Here is a 16,219-nt window from a genome sequence, read left to right on the forward strand (position 1 = left end):
TAGTTCAACTTTCGTGGAAACCTATAATCCTGCCTGTCAGTGCTACTTCAATCATTCCAGAGCTTTTTCTAGGATAGATACTACATTGTTGTTGAGTTCTTTGGTGAACCATATTTCTATTGTGTTTCGTTTTGTGAAATTATGCTCCCTATAAAAATCGGCGCATGTACACAGGAGAATCACAACATTATATGCATATAATGAAAGGTTTCAATAAATTATAACCTCCAATGTTACACTGGGTTAAATAAACAGAAGCAGCCCTTCTGCCCAGTAGGTCCATCCTAATTTCTATGTTCTACATGAGCCTGCTTTCACCCACTTCATCTAACCCCATCAATAGATCCCTCTATTCCTTTCTCAGTCATGTGCTTATCTAGTCTCACCTTAAATGCATCTTGGCAATTCACCTCAATACTCCTTTGGTAGAGAGCTCCACAGCCTCACCACTCTTAGTAAAAAGTTTCTCCTGAATTTCCTATCTTATATTTGTGACCCTTAGTACTGGTGTCTCCTGCAAGTGGAAACATCTTACCTCATATTATGAAAGGGTTTAATAGGATAGGTCACCCATCAAGTCTTCTCTTTTCAAGAGAAAAGAGCACCAGCCTATTCCATTTTTCCTGGTATGCATAACCTCTCAGTTCTGGTGTCACTCTAACAGACATTTATTTTGCACCTTTCTAGTGCCTTGATATCCTTTGAGTAATATGGAGATCAGAGCTGTTTGCAAGACTCCAAGTATGGTCTAACTGATGTTCTATGCAAGTTTAACATAGCTTCTGTGCTTTCCAATTCTTGCCCTCTAAAAATTAACACCTGTTTTTTGTTTGCTATTTAAATGATCTTATAACCAGCATAATTACTTCTACAGATTTATGTATCTGCATCCCTTCTGCTCCTTTAACCCATTTCCACACTTTCCAAACAGTATGTGGCCACCTTACACTTCACACCAAAATGCACCATCTCACACTTATCTATATTGAAGTTCACTTGCCAATCACATGTCCACTTTATAAATTTACCAATAACTTTTTGCACTTTGTCGCAGTTCTTCTCTGTTTTAATCACACTACCCAATCTGGTGTCATCCACAAATTTGAAACTGTACTTCTGATTAGCATGACCAAAGCATTAATGTAAAGGGTGAATTAAGGGGGGATGAAAGATCTGATGAAGGGTCATCTTGACCTGAAATGTTAACACTGTTTCTCTCCACAAATGGCATCTGGATCTGCTGAGTATTTCCAGCCTACGTTTTTATTCCATATTTTCAGCACCTGCAGTATTTTGCTTTTGTGAACTGAAGTGGTCCCAGCGTCAATCCTGTGAAACCACTTCCCACCTTTTGTCAGTCTGAGTAGCTACCTTTAACTGTGACTCTGTTTTCTGTGCTTACAGTAACACATGTAAGCAGGACAGCAAAACTGAGATTTTGAACTCAACCCAATTAAGGGGAACAAAAAGCCAACAAATATAACCTCATGACAAAAACAAAAACAGAATTACCTGGAAAAACTCAGCAGGTCTGGCAGCATCGGCGGAGAAGAAAAGAGTTGACGTTTCGAGTCCTCGTGACCCTTCGACAGAACTTGAGTTCGAGTCCAAGAAAGAGTTGAAATATAAGCTGGTTTAAGGTGTGTGTGTGGGGGGGCGGAGAGAGAGAGAGAGAGAGGTGGAGTGGGGGTGTGGTTGTCGGGACAAACAAGCAGTGATAGAAGCAGATCATCAAAAGATGTCAACAACAATAATACAAAAGAACACATAGGTGTTAAAGTTAAAGTTGGTGATATTATCTAAACGAATGTGCTAATTAAGAATGGATGGTAGGGCACTCAAGGTATAGCTCTAGTGGGGGCGGGGAGAGCATAAAAGATGTAAAAATAAATAAATAAATAAATATATTTTTTTTCTCTTTTTATAATGGAAATAGGTGGGAAAAGGAAAATCTATATAATTTATCGGAAAAAAAAAGGAAGGGGGAAAACAGAAAGGGGGTGGGGAGGGGGAGGGAGCTCACGACCTAAAGTTGTTGAATTCATATTCAAAAAAAAAATTATTTATTTTATTTTTTTTTACATCTTTTATGCCCTCCCCACCCCCACTAGAGCTATACCTTGAGTGCCCTACCATCCATTCTTAATTAGCACATTCGTTTAGATAATATCACCAACTTTAACACCTATGTGCTCTTTTGTATTATTGTTGTTGACATCTTTTGATGATCTGCTTCTATCACTGCTTGTTTGTCCCTACAACCACAACCACCACCCCCCCCCACCTCTCTCTCTCTCTCTATCTCTCCGCCCTCCACACACACACCTTAAACCAGCTTATATTTCAACTCTTTCTTGGACTCGAACTCAAGTTCTGTCGAAGGGTCATGAGGACTCGAAACGTCAACTCTTTTCTTCTCCGCCGACGCTGCCAGACCTGCTGAGTTTTTCCAGGTAATTCTGTTTTTGTTTTTGTTTTGGATTTCCAGCATCCGCAGTTTTTTTGTTTTTATCTCTGAATATAACCTCATGCCCTTCCAGTCTTACGCGGAGCAACGCGCAGGGGAAGAAAGGCCCATGTTTCAATAGACATGGAAACCGGGTCATGGAATTGAGGCATTGTGGCATCAGAAAAAGGGCAAGATCCTAGAATTAACTGCAACAATCGTATGCTCCTATTTCAATACGGTTATTAATTTAATTACTTCACAAAGATTAAACTGCCAACTATGGGTCATCAAGGTCTGACTAACAGAGTAACAAAATCTTGTGAGCCATAATGTCAGAGTTAGAGCAGCACCCTGTTCATTAAGACCATAAGACATAGGAGCAGAAATTAGGCCATTCAGCCCATCAAGCCTGCTCCACCATTCAATCATGGCTGATAAGTTTCTCAACCCCATTCTCCCTGTAACTTTTGATCCTCTTACCAATCAAGAATCTATCTATCTTGGTCTTAAATACACTCAATGACCTGGCCTCCACAGCCTTCTGTGGCAATGAATTCCATAGATTCACCACTCTCTGGCTAAAGAAATTTCCCATCATCTCTGTTCTAAAAGGTCTTCCCTTTACTCTGAGGTTGTGCCCTAGGGTCCTAGTCTCTCCTACTAATCTTCCCCACGTCCACTTTATCCAGGCCTTTCAGTATTCTGTAAGTTTCAATCACATCCCCCCTCATCCTTCTAAATTCCATAAGTTCCTCATATGTTAAGCCTTTCATTCCTGGGATCGTTCTCATGAACCTCCTCGGGACCCTCTCCATTAGGCTTACTCTCTTATACAACAAGCTGCAGGAACTTAGACAAACATAAATCTGGGCACAAAGTTTGAAATAAATATCCCGGGAACCATAAATCTTTGGTTTAGAATGCCTTGTTTGTGGTATTCAGTCATTAGAAATTTTCCATCTTGATGGCATTCTGAGAAAGGGTGTATAAAATCAAACACGAGCCACGGGGGCATTTTAGAACAAAGCTAAAGTGACCTAAATGCTCATGTTCTAAGGACAAATCTGACTCAATAAAAGATACTTCTACAGATTTAAAGAAAATAATTCTCAAGAGTACAGGGATGGGTAGTGAACTGAGTACAAAAAGTTGCTATCATAGCAACTAACAAGGCAGGGAAGGAGACTGAATAACTGAGATGTAATAGTTAAATCTTTTTCCATGTTTTCAATCACACAGGGCCATTGAAAGATTTCTATGGATAGATTCAGTTGGACTCCCAGGATATGGCAAAGGTTTTAGATGACTGCTTTGCATTGGTCTTCGCTTCAGTCGATAATGCTAAGCCTGTAGTAATGCAATGTACAGTTAACTAAAGTAGTATGTATCGAAGTGGGTGCAAGATTCCTTTAATTCAAAATCCTTCTTTTTACAGTATCAAAGTGTCATTCTGTCCTCTCTATTTGATTGGTGAGGTAACCTAGAAGCAAGATGTTAATGCCATGACTCAGTTAAAGAGCCACTGCAAAGCTCACTGCAGCTGTCAATGGATTCCTGAACTACAGGTCCTGCCATTTCTACTGGGACCATGAACTGAAAATTCTATCCACCATGTGTTCAAAGCCAAGTGGACAAGTTCCGAGCTGAGCAAAAGGTAGGTGGGTTTTGGATGATGTATCTTACAACCTTTGTGCTCTCCTGGATCTCATTTTGATTCCCTGTGGGTATTGGAAAAGGAACTGATCAGAAAGTTTTCTTTAAATTACCCGTGTGTTTTTGCCTCTCCCAGGAAATAATATGGTAGCTCTGTTGCATCATGACAATGAGACAGGATTGATGGATCTACTGGTTTTTTCCAATCTGTCGTTTTTGTATGAGGAGAATCATGAACACATCCATGTCTTTTTTACCTCCAGACTTGCACTCCAAGCCAACCTCCCACGAATTCTAGTTCCTCCAAAAGGCCTATATCCCAACTTGCACCACTTCCCATTCATCCATCACTCCTGTGCTCGCTGACGACGCTTGCTCTGAGTCTAATAATACCCTGATTTTATAATCTTCATTTTGCATTTTCACACATGAAGCTGCCTTGCCCAGCAATTTCCTTGCATGTGGTGTATACACACTGTATCTAAATTCTGTGCTGGAAAACCAGGCACAAATGCCAGCTTCCATTCCCAAAACCGTGTTCTAAACTGCACGGTACCCATCCTCCTTCCTTCATTTTGTGGCACCATGCGTCCATAAATTGGAATTGCAACACAACTGTCAAATTTCTCCTGAGCTCCCACCTATCCCTGACCTTATATTTTGCTCCAACTGCTCCACCCCATCTTAAATAATATAAAAATCACAGTTCTACTTCTCTTTAGCTCTGATGAACAGTCATATGGGCTCGAAATATTAACTCTGTTTCTTTCTCTATAGATGCTGCCAGACCCGCTGAGTTTTTCCAGCAATTTCTGTTTTGATTTCACATTTCCAGCATCTGCAGTATTTTGCTTTTTTGTTAAAGTCAGGGTGTCTGCAGTGGAATAATGTTATAGGTAGGACGGAGCTGGCATCAAGCATCAACCTACTGTGGCCGAAGTTTGGAGATAAGGTATGCCAGGCGAGTGAAGTCCAGAGTCTCAGAGGACACATTAATGGAGGTATTTCTATGAGGAAGTGCAGAGTCTGTTGCATGACAGAAAGATGGCCAAGTTGGAGGTCACCATAAGATTCAGAATTGGGGAGAATTGTATTTTGGTGCAAGGTTCCAAGACTTGCTACAGTTTAAAAAGCCAGGAAATATCACCACAATTTTCCAAGTGCCAGACTCCAATAGTATAAAACAAAATTGTGCCAATCTTGCCATTTACCTTGATGATCCTCACATTCAATTACAATGTTTGCCATAGTCAAAAACACTCTTGTTCGACACCCTGTTATTGAATAATGCCATCCACTGATGTACACAGGCTTCTGCTGCTTCCAGCATCACTGCAATTATGTCGCCTCACTGTACCAAATGATAGTGATGTCAGGGAACTGGAACACCCATGGAAAGAAGCAGCAATTACCTCAGTACCATTGGCACACCAGTGGCAAATTCCAGAGTCTATGTCAAAACTCAGTTCTGGTGGTGATGTACAAGTTCTCACTTGTTATCATTACACTATCTAGCATGGCTAGATGGGCCAGTGGGTCTTTTCATGACTGCCATGATTGTATCTATCAATTACTGAAAACAGGACTGAATTTCAGAGCTGAGAAGACAACTGTAATTCTTGTAAACTTCTTGCTCCTTGTTTGCAACACTCGAATCACTCAGTTTGTTTGGCCTTGTGTTCCCATTCCCAGGAATACATGTCGGCATCTAATTTCCAGAAATCCTTTATCTTATACTAAATGCACTCATGTGCCCATCATCCATGTGTCTCACAAGTCATACCCAGTTACTCATCAATAAGGGCCTTACAAATACCAATTCAGAAACCAGGAGGCTCACAGGGTCCAATAAACAAACTAGCAAATCAAGTAATTTATACTTTTGCCATCTTAGAATCTTCCAAAAGCAGGATGCACCAAGTTAAACAAAACTTCAGCAAAATGAAAGGAACTTGCAACCTTACCTCCCTTCCCCCAAAGAACAAATATGCAGCTTACCCACAGTGACCCCTGAACCAGTTTATCATTCAGTGAACACCAAGAACAGAAAATATTATTCTACCTTTGTCAACGCACGGGCCATCAAACCCCTCCCTTCATGCTCCCACCTCTCTTTCAGTTGAATGCCAAGTGGTAATGCCGACATTCGGCTCCAGTACAACTGCTTGCACATGAGTACGTAGCAGAAAATGTACAAACACACAGCATGCACAAAGACGCAGATTTGCAGGGTCGAACACAGTTGCGCAGTACTTTAGATTTTAAAAAACTTATCCCTTCAGCCAGGTGCAGAGAAGTGAAAAACACAGAGAAAGGCTTGCGCTCTCTGCTCTGTACAAATGAAATGTGTTTTAACTCTGGCCACTAAAGTGTTGCAGCAGCTGCGACACAAGTCACATGACCAGTGCTCAGCATCTGATTTCAAAGCAAACAAACACACCAGTTAAACAGAACAATACTGGCAGTTTGCCTTAATCCTTTGAGGGCCTATGGTATTTGTTTTTTTCCACTTTTCTACACAGCACACATTTGCCCACAATTAATAGCAGCAGCTTACGTACCACAAAGCATACTGAGGCAAAATGTTTGTCAAATGGGTCAAATTTCAATACACTTCCCTTCTTTGTTTCTCCTCTCATCTTTGATGACCCTTTCCAATAATTTAAGCTGCTGGTAGTAAATTGCATCTTTACGTGCAATTAAAGGGATATCCCATGTTCAATGCCACCCAACAATACACCTAGAAAACATGATTGCTTAGACAACTCAGCTAAAATTGGAAAACTGTTATCTCCAAAGCATAAATGTGGATACTAATTTGTAACCTCGATTCAGATTTGTGCCTCATCAGCTGCTGAATACCAATATTGTTTTTTGCCATTGTTTTCTGCAGCCTTTGACAGGGTTGACCAGACCAACATCTTCCAATGCCTGTCATCCAGTGGGTGAGACTGCATTCACCTGGTTCCATGCTTATCTAAAAGCAAAAAACTGCGGATGCTGGAAATCCGAAACAAAAACAAAAATAGTTGGAAGATGAGGTGCTGTTCCTCCAGTTTGCGTTGAGCTTCACTGGAACAATGCAGCAAGCCAAGGACGGACATGTGGGCAAGAGAGCAGGGTGGAGTGTTAAACTAGCAAGCGACAGGGAGGTCTGGGTCATGCTTGCGGAACACCTTCGGTCTGTCCTCATCTTCCGACTAGGCACTTTACAGCCCCCCGGACTGAATATCGAGTTCAACAACTTTATATCATGAACTCTCTCCTCCATCCCCATCCCCTTTCTGATACCCCTTTTCTCAACAATTTATATATATTTTTCTTTTCTCACCTATTTCCATTATTTTTAAATGTATTTCCATCCATTGTTTTATCTCTACCTTTCGGCCTATTTCAATCCCTTCCCCCCACCCCATCCCCACTAGGGTTACCTGTACCTTGCTGGTCCTGCTTTCTACCCTTAATGTCACCATTAGCACATTTCTTAGCTAATATCACCACCGTCAACACCTTTGTCCTTTTGTCTATGACATCTTTTGGTTATCTCCACCTATCATTGGCCCTCTATCCAGCTCTACCTGTCCCACCCCTCATGAAACTTGCTTATATTTCACCATTTTTTAATTTTTCCTTAGTTCTGGTGAAGAGTCATACAGACTCAAAAAGTTAACTGTACTCTTCTCCGCAGATGCTGTCAGACCTGCTGAGTTTTTCCAGGTACTTTTGTTTCCATTCTTATCTATCCAGTCATAACTGGAGTATCAGCTGCAAAAGTTTCTCTTTACATTCCCAAGGATCTATTCTTGGCCTCCTCCTATTCCTTACCTATATGCTGCCCCTCGACAACACCACCCTAAAACACATTAGATTCCACATCTACACCAATAACAACCAGCTCTCTCTCACTAGTAACTCCCTCAATATCCCCACTATCTCTCATCTGTCACACTGCTTGGCTGACTTTCAGTACTTGGGGAGTAGAAATTTTCGACAACGAAACTGAAGCCATACTCTTCGGTCCCTTTCCACCAAACCCATCCCTCTCCCTGGCAACTGCCTGACACTGGGCCAGACCGTTTGCAACCTTAGATGAGGCTCTGGCTACTTAGCCACACCACCACAAAGACCGCATACCCTCATTTCTATGACATTGCTCAGCTCAGTTGCTGCATTAGCTTCTATGATAGTGAAACCCTCATCCATGCCTGTGTTACCCCTAGACTCAATTATTCCAATGCTTTCCTGGCTAGCCTGACATCTTTCCCCCTCCAAAGATACGAGCTCATTCAAAACTCTGCTGCCGATATCCTAACTTGCCCCATGTCCTGTTCACCCATCACTCCTGTGGCCACTGTCTCTGTGGCTTCTGGTCCAGCAGTACAGCTTGCTGTCAAATTTTGCTCAGTAATGCTCCTGTGAAGCACTTTGGGACATTTTACTAATTTGTTGTTGTAATTATTGTACAATTCCTTTCTGCAATAGCCAAAGATACGGTTGCTGATGCTAGAAGCCAGATGGCTGAATATTATGGTCAAGCAGGAAGAACTTGCAACAACTTACTGGTAAAACCACAGCTCTCTGTGGTCCAGTGTTCAAGCCGGATATTACCCACCCATATGTATAATCAGGAACTCAAAGCTCCACAGTAACAAGTGTAGCATGCATAAACAGGTACACAGCTGATACTTTATCCAATGTTTCACTCCAATTACGGCTGTAAAGGGTGTGTTAACCATGACACAATAAAGCCAAAACATGATTGGTTATGAAGTGAATCATCTGCCAAGTATTGTCTCACCACAGCTATTATACCAGATTATATGGTGGTTAAGGACTTCCAAGTCATGTTCAAAAGACACATTTTAACTATGCCTAAGAACAGCAACCTGCTTAAAAACCAGTGCAACATATCCATTTCCAGTGCTATTCACCTTCATTTTAGTGATAGCGACCACAACATAGTACATTTAAGTTTGTTATGGACAAAGAAATAGAGAAGTTGCAAAAAAATGTGTTGGATTGGGGGAAAAGTGCATTTTATTAAAATAAGGCAGGATCTGGCCAAGGTAGACTGGGAACAGCTACTTGTGGGGAAATATACAGAGGAGCAGTGGGGGGTGTTCAAAAAGGAAATGGGGCGGGTACAGGCTTAACATGTTCCCTCTAGGGTGATAGAAAAGAGTAACAAGCCCAGAGAACCATGGATGACCAGAGGTATTCAGGTTACGATGAGAAGGAAAAGAGAGGCTTTTAGGAGGTACAAGGGGAGCAAATCAGTAGAGGCATTAGTGGAGTACAGAAAGTGCAGGTTGGGGCTTAAGAAAGCAATTAGGAGAGCATAGAGGGGATATGAGAAAGCTCTGGCTGGTAAAAGTAGGGAAAGTCCCAATATATTCTAGAAGTATATCAATGGGAAGAGGATAACCAGGGAAAGTGTAGGGCCCATAAGGGACCAAGGGGGCAATCTATGGGTGGAGCCAGAAGACATGAATACTTCACATTTTGACCCAAGAGAATAAGGATGAAGGTATCGAACTCGGGGAGAATGATTGAGAGGTTCTTGTGTAAATTGATATAGGGAGTGACAATGTATTGGAGGTGTTGGCAGGCTTAAAAGTGGACAAACCTCTAGGTCCAGATGATTTGTATCCCAGGCTGCTGAGGGAGGCAAGAGAGGAGATCGCAGGGGCTCTGACCCAAATTTTTAATTCCTCTCTGGCCACGGGGGAGGTGCCAGAGGATTGGAGAACAGCTAATGTGCTTCCGTTATTTAAGAAGGGTTGTAGAGATAAGCCAGGGAACCACAGGCCAGTGAGTCTCATGTCAGTAGCAGGGAAACTATTGGAGAAAATTCTGAAGGAGAGAATATATCTCCACTTGGAGAGGCAAGTTTGATCAGGGATAGTCAGCATGGCTTTGTCAGAGGGAGGTCTAACAAATTTGATTGAATTTTTTGAGGAGGTGACCAGGTGTGTAGATGAGGGTAGTGCAGTTGATGTAGTTTATATGGATCTCAGCAAAGCCTTTGACAAGGTCCCACATGGGAGACTTATAAAGAAGGCAAATGCACATGGGATAGAGGCTAATTTGATAAGGTGGATTCAAAATTGGCTTAGTTGTAGGAGACAGAGGGTGATGCCAGAAGGATGCTTTAGTGACTGGAAGCCAGTGTCCAGTGGCGTACCACAGCGATCTGTGCTCGGTCCCCTATTATTCGTCATTTTTATAAAAGACATAGATGACTATGTGGGTGGTAGGATTAGTAAATTTGCGGATGACATATGGATTGGCCGGGTGGTTAACAGTGAGGTTGAATGTCTTGGGCTACAACAACATATAGCTTGGCCTAAATAGCCAAGTGGTTATGGTACTGGGCTTGTAACCCCAAGATCAAGAGCTCAAATCTCACAATGGCAAACTATGAAACAATGTAATTTCATCTGAATAGGAACAGATGGAAACGTGTTTGTACTCGAAAGAGTTACAGCAAGATATAGATGGGATGGTCAAATGGGCAGATAAGTGGCAGATGGAATTTAACCCTGAAAAGTGTGAGGTGATACTTTGGAAGGAGTAATTTGACAAGGAAGTATTCAATGAACGGTATGGCACTAGGAAGTTCTGAGGAACAAAGGGACCTTGGCGTGTGTGTCCATAGATCTCTGAAGGCGGAAGGGCATGTTAATGGTGTGGTGAGAAAGGAATATGGAACACTTGCCTTTATAAATCGAGGCATAGATTACAAAAGTTACGTTGGCGTTCGATAGAAACTTGGTAAGGCCACAGCTGGAGTACTGTGTGCAGTTCTGGTCGCCACATTATAGGAAGGATGTGATTGCACTGGAGGGGGTGTCGAGGAGATTCACCAGGATGTTGCCTGTGATGAAACATTTAAGTTATGAAGAGAGGTTGGATAGACTTGGGTTGTTTACGTTGGAGCAGAGAAGACTGAGGGGGTGACCCGATCGAGGTGTACAAGGTTATGAGGAGCACGGACAGGTTGGATAGGGAGCAGCTGTTCCCCTTCGTTGAAGGGTCAGTCACGAGGGGACACAAGTTCAAGGTGAGGGGCAGGAGGTTTAGGGGGGATGTGTGGAAAAACTTTTTCACCCAGAGGGTGGTGACAGTCTGGAATGCGCTGCCTGGGAGGGTGGTGGAGGCGGTTTGCCTCACATCCTTTAAAAAGTACCTGGATGAGCACTTGGTACGTCATAACATTCAAGGCTATGGGCCAAGTGCTGGTAAATGGGGTTAGGTAGGTAACGTGTTTCTCACATGTCGGTACAGACTCGATGGGCCGAAGGGCCTCGTCTGCACCGTGAGATTCTGTGATTCATCATGGCTAATAGCATTTGTATTTGTTTTGGGCCAATTGTTGCACGTAAAGAGGGTGATCAGGATATACTTGTATATAATGTCATGAAGATGTGCTTTTGCCAAATAATATCTAATTTACCGGCTAGAAATCTGAAATGAACTTTTAAAAAGATTTTTTTAAAAACACAGACTAAAGTGATTTGAACTCTCAGCCCAAGATGGCTCTCCTCATTTTGCATTACTGTACCTTCTACATTCCAATTAATTGGAGTGGAGTTAGGTTGTTTGCAAAACCCTTCAAAGGCAATGACTTCAGGGGAGTGTGAAGATTCACATCTCCTGTCTTATTAGTGAGGCATCCAGGGCAATCAACTGAGGTATACAACTGTTGGAGGCTGGTTATTAATCGCTTATTCAATGGAACCCTGGGTAAGTTCAACTTCAGACACGAGCCAATCAATTCACCTTTGGAAGGCACAGACAAAGTCTTTTTCTGAATCCCCACAGCAATTGGAGAAAGAATGTCACATGACATTAGTATGTTTTAAGCACATTTTCTCAGCAGAGCCTGTGACAGGCAGCTTCGGGAGAAGACACAAGTGGGCTCCCTCCTGCCTCCATTTTTTTCTCCAGCCCACCTGGTCAGCTTTGAGCCCTGTTTGCTGACTGTGATCATGGGAAACCCTGCCACAGACAGATATTTCTTAAAATAATCCAAATCAGCACTACCATCTCCCAAAGAACAACCAACTCAGTCATTCACATCTTTAAATTGGAAGCATCGAGACTATTGAATTCAGCCTGAAACCACTCAAGTCACCAAACGACAGACTATATACTATTTTACATTTTTTTAATGGACCCTAACTTGGCCAACCTATCCTTCCCTACTATGTAATGTGTGTGTGTGTGTGTGTGTGTTGTGTATGTATGCATACGTGTGTGCATGTGCATATTAACTTGTGAGTGCATGCACATTGTATGCACGAAAGTAATTGCATAGTTTATTATTTTACTTAGATTGGCTTAGGTATCGTTGTTAAACTCAACAAAACCTGCCCTCTGGGTTCTTGTGTGATCATAATGTTTAATGTCATGAAAATACAATAATATTATGAAAATTACTATAATTTATTGTAACAATAGGTTAATAGTGGGGTTTGGATTAGTTTCTCTCTGTGTAACTCTTTCGAGTACAAACCCGTTTCCATCTGTTCCTATTCAGATGAAGTTACATTGTTTCATAGTTTGTCATTGTGAGATTTGAACTCTTGATCTTGGGGTTACAAGCCCAGTACCATAACCACTTGGCTATTTAGGCCAAGCCCTTTCTGTGTAGGTGTGTGTGTGTGGGTTTTAATTGAATTACAGACAGCTGGTTTGGGCGCTTTGATGTATCAGAAGGGAAACCAGGTTTGAAATTCTAAATACATAAACATGGCTGAAGTTTTAGAATGTGAGGTATGAAGAACATTTACATTTTAGATAAATCAGTGTTGTGAATTTCTAAGAGACGTTAACTGAGGCTAAGTGTATTTATTTTGTCATAGATTACTGATTAATATGAGTACTATGAAAGATTTATTTTATGGAAAAAGTAAAGTTGCAAAGACATATTGGGACAATGGGATTTGCATTAAAAAGGAAGAAACATGTATCAAAGGAGGTGATGATATGTGTAAGGAGGAAAGCATTCTGAGCTGAGTGTGAAAAGCCTCTAACCTCTATGTACCAAGCTGCTGCCTATAGGAATCAAAGCTAAGATAATTCACTGTTAACGTCCCTGTCCAGGGTATTGTGTGCTTTGCCTGGGTCTGTTAAAAGCAATTTTGTTCTTACTGTTGCCTTAACGGAGTGTAACTAGGAATTGGGTTAATTAGGGGAGCTAGGAGTTATCATGGTAGTAATTTGTAGACCTATGTATGTGCTTAAAATCATTTCCTTTATGAATCAGTGTTGATTTAGTTTTGTATAAAACCTCTAAGACTTGGTGGACTTATTACTACTGAATTCAAAGCATGCATCTCGAGATAAATATACAAATTGCAAAAACAGTTGTGGCAGCTGTTTCAAGTTTCCCTCTGGGATTTGAGCAATGACCATCCACTGTGCCATAACGATAAACAGTTAAGTACTCACTGAATCAGCAAGCATATCCTTCTCAAACAAAAAAACCTGTTGCACCCAAGCGAGGAAAGGACAAAGAGTAGAGCCATTTGATCCTTCCTCACCTGGTCATAACCATGATCAGAGCTCATAGCACAACTCAACTTTTAGACTGCTGACAGTGTACATCATCCAATTGTTTTAAAAAATGGTCAACTTTTGTCATGTTGACTTCAGTTGGAATACATGGGTGATAAGACTTTTACTGGCTGAATTATATACACTGGCTCCTGGCTCACTAATGCCTCAAATTTAAAATTCTTACCCTCGTGTTCAAATCTCCCCATGGTCTGGCCCGTGTTCCAGATGTACCACAGACCGTCAGTTTGCTGAGAGGCACAAACCGTTTGATTTATTCTTAAGTACCAGGGCAGTCTGTTGACTGTCTTCCACAGTGGGCAGAAGATGGGATAAGGAACAATAGGAGGAGTAGGCCATTCGGTCCCTGAGCCAGCTCCGCTATTCAAATAGATCACGGCTGATCAAAAAAGAATTAAAGGCAAAGCAGAAGACAGGCTGCAGAGCAGAAACAAAACTGAACGTCGGGGCATATTCTGCCTTTGCCAACCCAGCTGATTTGTTTTTGATTTAGCACATATGTCTTGGCATTTGGCACGAACAGTTGATAGCCCAGAGTTGCAAACCGAGTTAGGCAGTCAACTGTACTCCACAGCTCTCTCAAAAAAGGGGCTGGTTCCTCTCCTTGACTTTAACACTTTTATATAATTTGGTTTGTTTGGTGATTGAACAGCAGAGGACGAATCAGTAATTCATGAAAGGATTTGAACAGCTAACAGTGAAATTTGCTGCAGGAGGGTTCCTGGACATGGTTTTCCCAAATTTGTTGATAAAAAAAAATAGAAGGGCCTTTGTGATCAAATTTTTCACTTCTGTACTGTTCGCTCAGTTTGCGACACCATGGGAACTGTCAAACAAGGGTCTGTGGTTTCTGACATGTGCTCTGCATGATCTGCTCCTTGCTATCCACGAACCATCTACTATACTTGCGTGTGAACGAGATCTCAGTTTAGTCTCAACACCCACCCTCAAATTTCGACCACAATCAGGTCAGTATCACCAGTACAGATATACCTTTCACTCACCGCTACAGTCTCTTTCAAGGCAGCAAGCAAACTCAAATGTTGTCTTTTTTAAAAAATTCCTGTGTGAATTTGTGTTAATAGACCTTAAGTTTAAAAAAAATCTTCAAAACAATGTGCTCACTGGATAATGCATTTTCTGTGGACCAGCATTTCAGAACCTAAATGGAAGCAGTGTATATACTCGCACCTGTGCTGCAAGAGGCTGATGCAATTATCACTAAACAAACTAACACATCCATGCAGCATATACTCACATTCTCAATATACAATTGTACATTTCACATGAAATTACTTTAGATATTTTTTGTTCTCCATTACAAAGTACATTTCAGTTACCAAGAGCATGTTGCTGACTTGGACCAATTGCATTGTTAAAACTCAAAATCCCTACCGATTGCAGTTTGGAAATTTTTTTTTCCCTAGCCACATCAGAGCCAATGACTTGCCAAAACAGCCTCTTGTACTGCATGCAGCTTGCACCCACAATTCCTCCCAGATCCAACTGTGGGTCTCATTGGGAGGCTTGGAGGTAAGTCCCTCATATTTAACCATTCTATTACTGATAATATCTTTGATACATCTGACGCTAACTTTTTGTTTCTGATTTTGCAAATACCTCACGTGATTTTACTTTCCAAAGCAGCAAAGAAAAAAAAAAATTCTGTATGCAAGTAATTTTACTCTAATCAACTCAGCACATCTTCATTTCCTGCAAGTCTTAAAATATCCACCTTATCTGTAAGAGATGAAAATAAATCTCTGGTCCTCAAGTCAATAACTGTAATGTGAGCAGTTTATTAGCCAATATTCACCAACATAATGCTGTGCTGCATCTCACCTCCAGTGCAAGTTCCTGAACATGTTGAAATAGGTCCAAGTCTTTCTCTGTCACAATGTCTTTGCTCAGCGATTGGTCGTCTTCATCTTCAAGTTTGCAGCCCCACGAGTCCTGATTGTCTGCAGATTTAGAAAAACACAATATCACTGAAAGGACTTTCTTTTAGTAAACCCTCCTGAAATATTCCTTGGCTTACAGAGAGGCAGATTGAGAACTGACAACCTCAATGTGTTAATATAGCTGTTATAAATTAATGGAGCTGTAGAGTGACATTTGTGCCCTCAAATCTAAAACAACGTAACCCATCCAGGGGATAAACTTAGCAACTGCTGAGTTGCCAATTACATTGAATTCAAACATTTTGTAATTTTTGCTGCTCCACCTGGAGTTTCATGTATCCTTTTCTGTTAGGGGCAGCAGGCAAGTCAGTAATAATCAGATACCCTACAGCCAACAGAGGATACACCAAACGTGGTACCTCATGTAACCGAGCACTCGACTCCAAAGTAAAAGTTTCAGAGTTCAAGTGCCGATGGTCTGGCAAATCTCGCCTTTCTCAGATGTCTCTTCACCATTTTCCAACCAACAGGGTGAGGCGAAGCATTCTCAAGATTCCGTCAATGCTCTTCTTGGAGGTAGTTGGTAGTTCATGTGCCCTCCCATATCCCTTTCTCCTGTACTGGGGAAGCACCT

General features: G+C 41.5%; 1 protein-coding gene across 2 annotated transcripts in view; it reads right to left on the reverse strand.

Moving 5' to 3' along the window:
- Positions 1 to 16,219, reverse strand: part of LOC121289759 (histone acetyltransferase KAT6A-like) — a 158,437-nt gene that overhangs the window by 39,844 nt on the left and 102,374 nt on the right. For both annotated transcript variants that reach the window (XM_041209482.1, XM_041209483.1), the window contains one exon: positions 15,527 to 15,645. In XM_041209482.1, the coding sequence (XP_041065416.1) occupies positions 15,527 to 15,645 (119 nt within the window). The remainder of the gene's footprint in view (positions 1 to 15,526; positions 15,646 to 16,219) is intronic.

This window comes from Carcharodon carcharias, chromosome 17, assembly GCF_017639515.1.
Source record: "Carcharodon carcharias isolate sCarCar2 chromosome 17, sCarCar2.pri, whole genome shotgun sequence".
NCBI lineage: Eukaryota > Metazoa > Chordata > Chondrichthyes > Lamniformes > Lamnidae > Carcharodon > Carcharodon carcharias.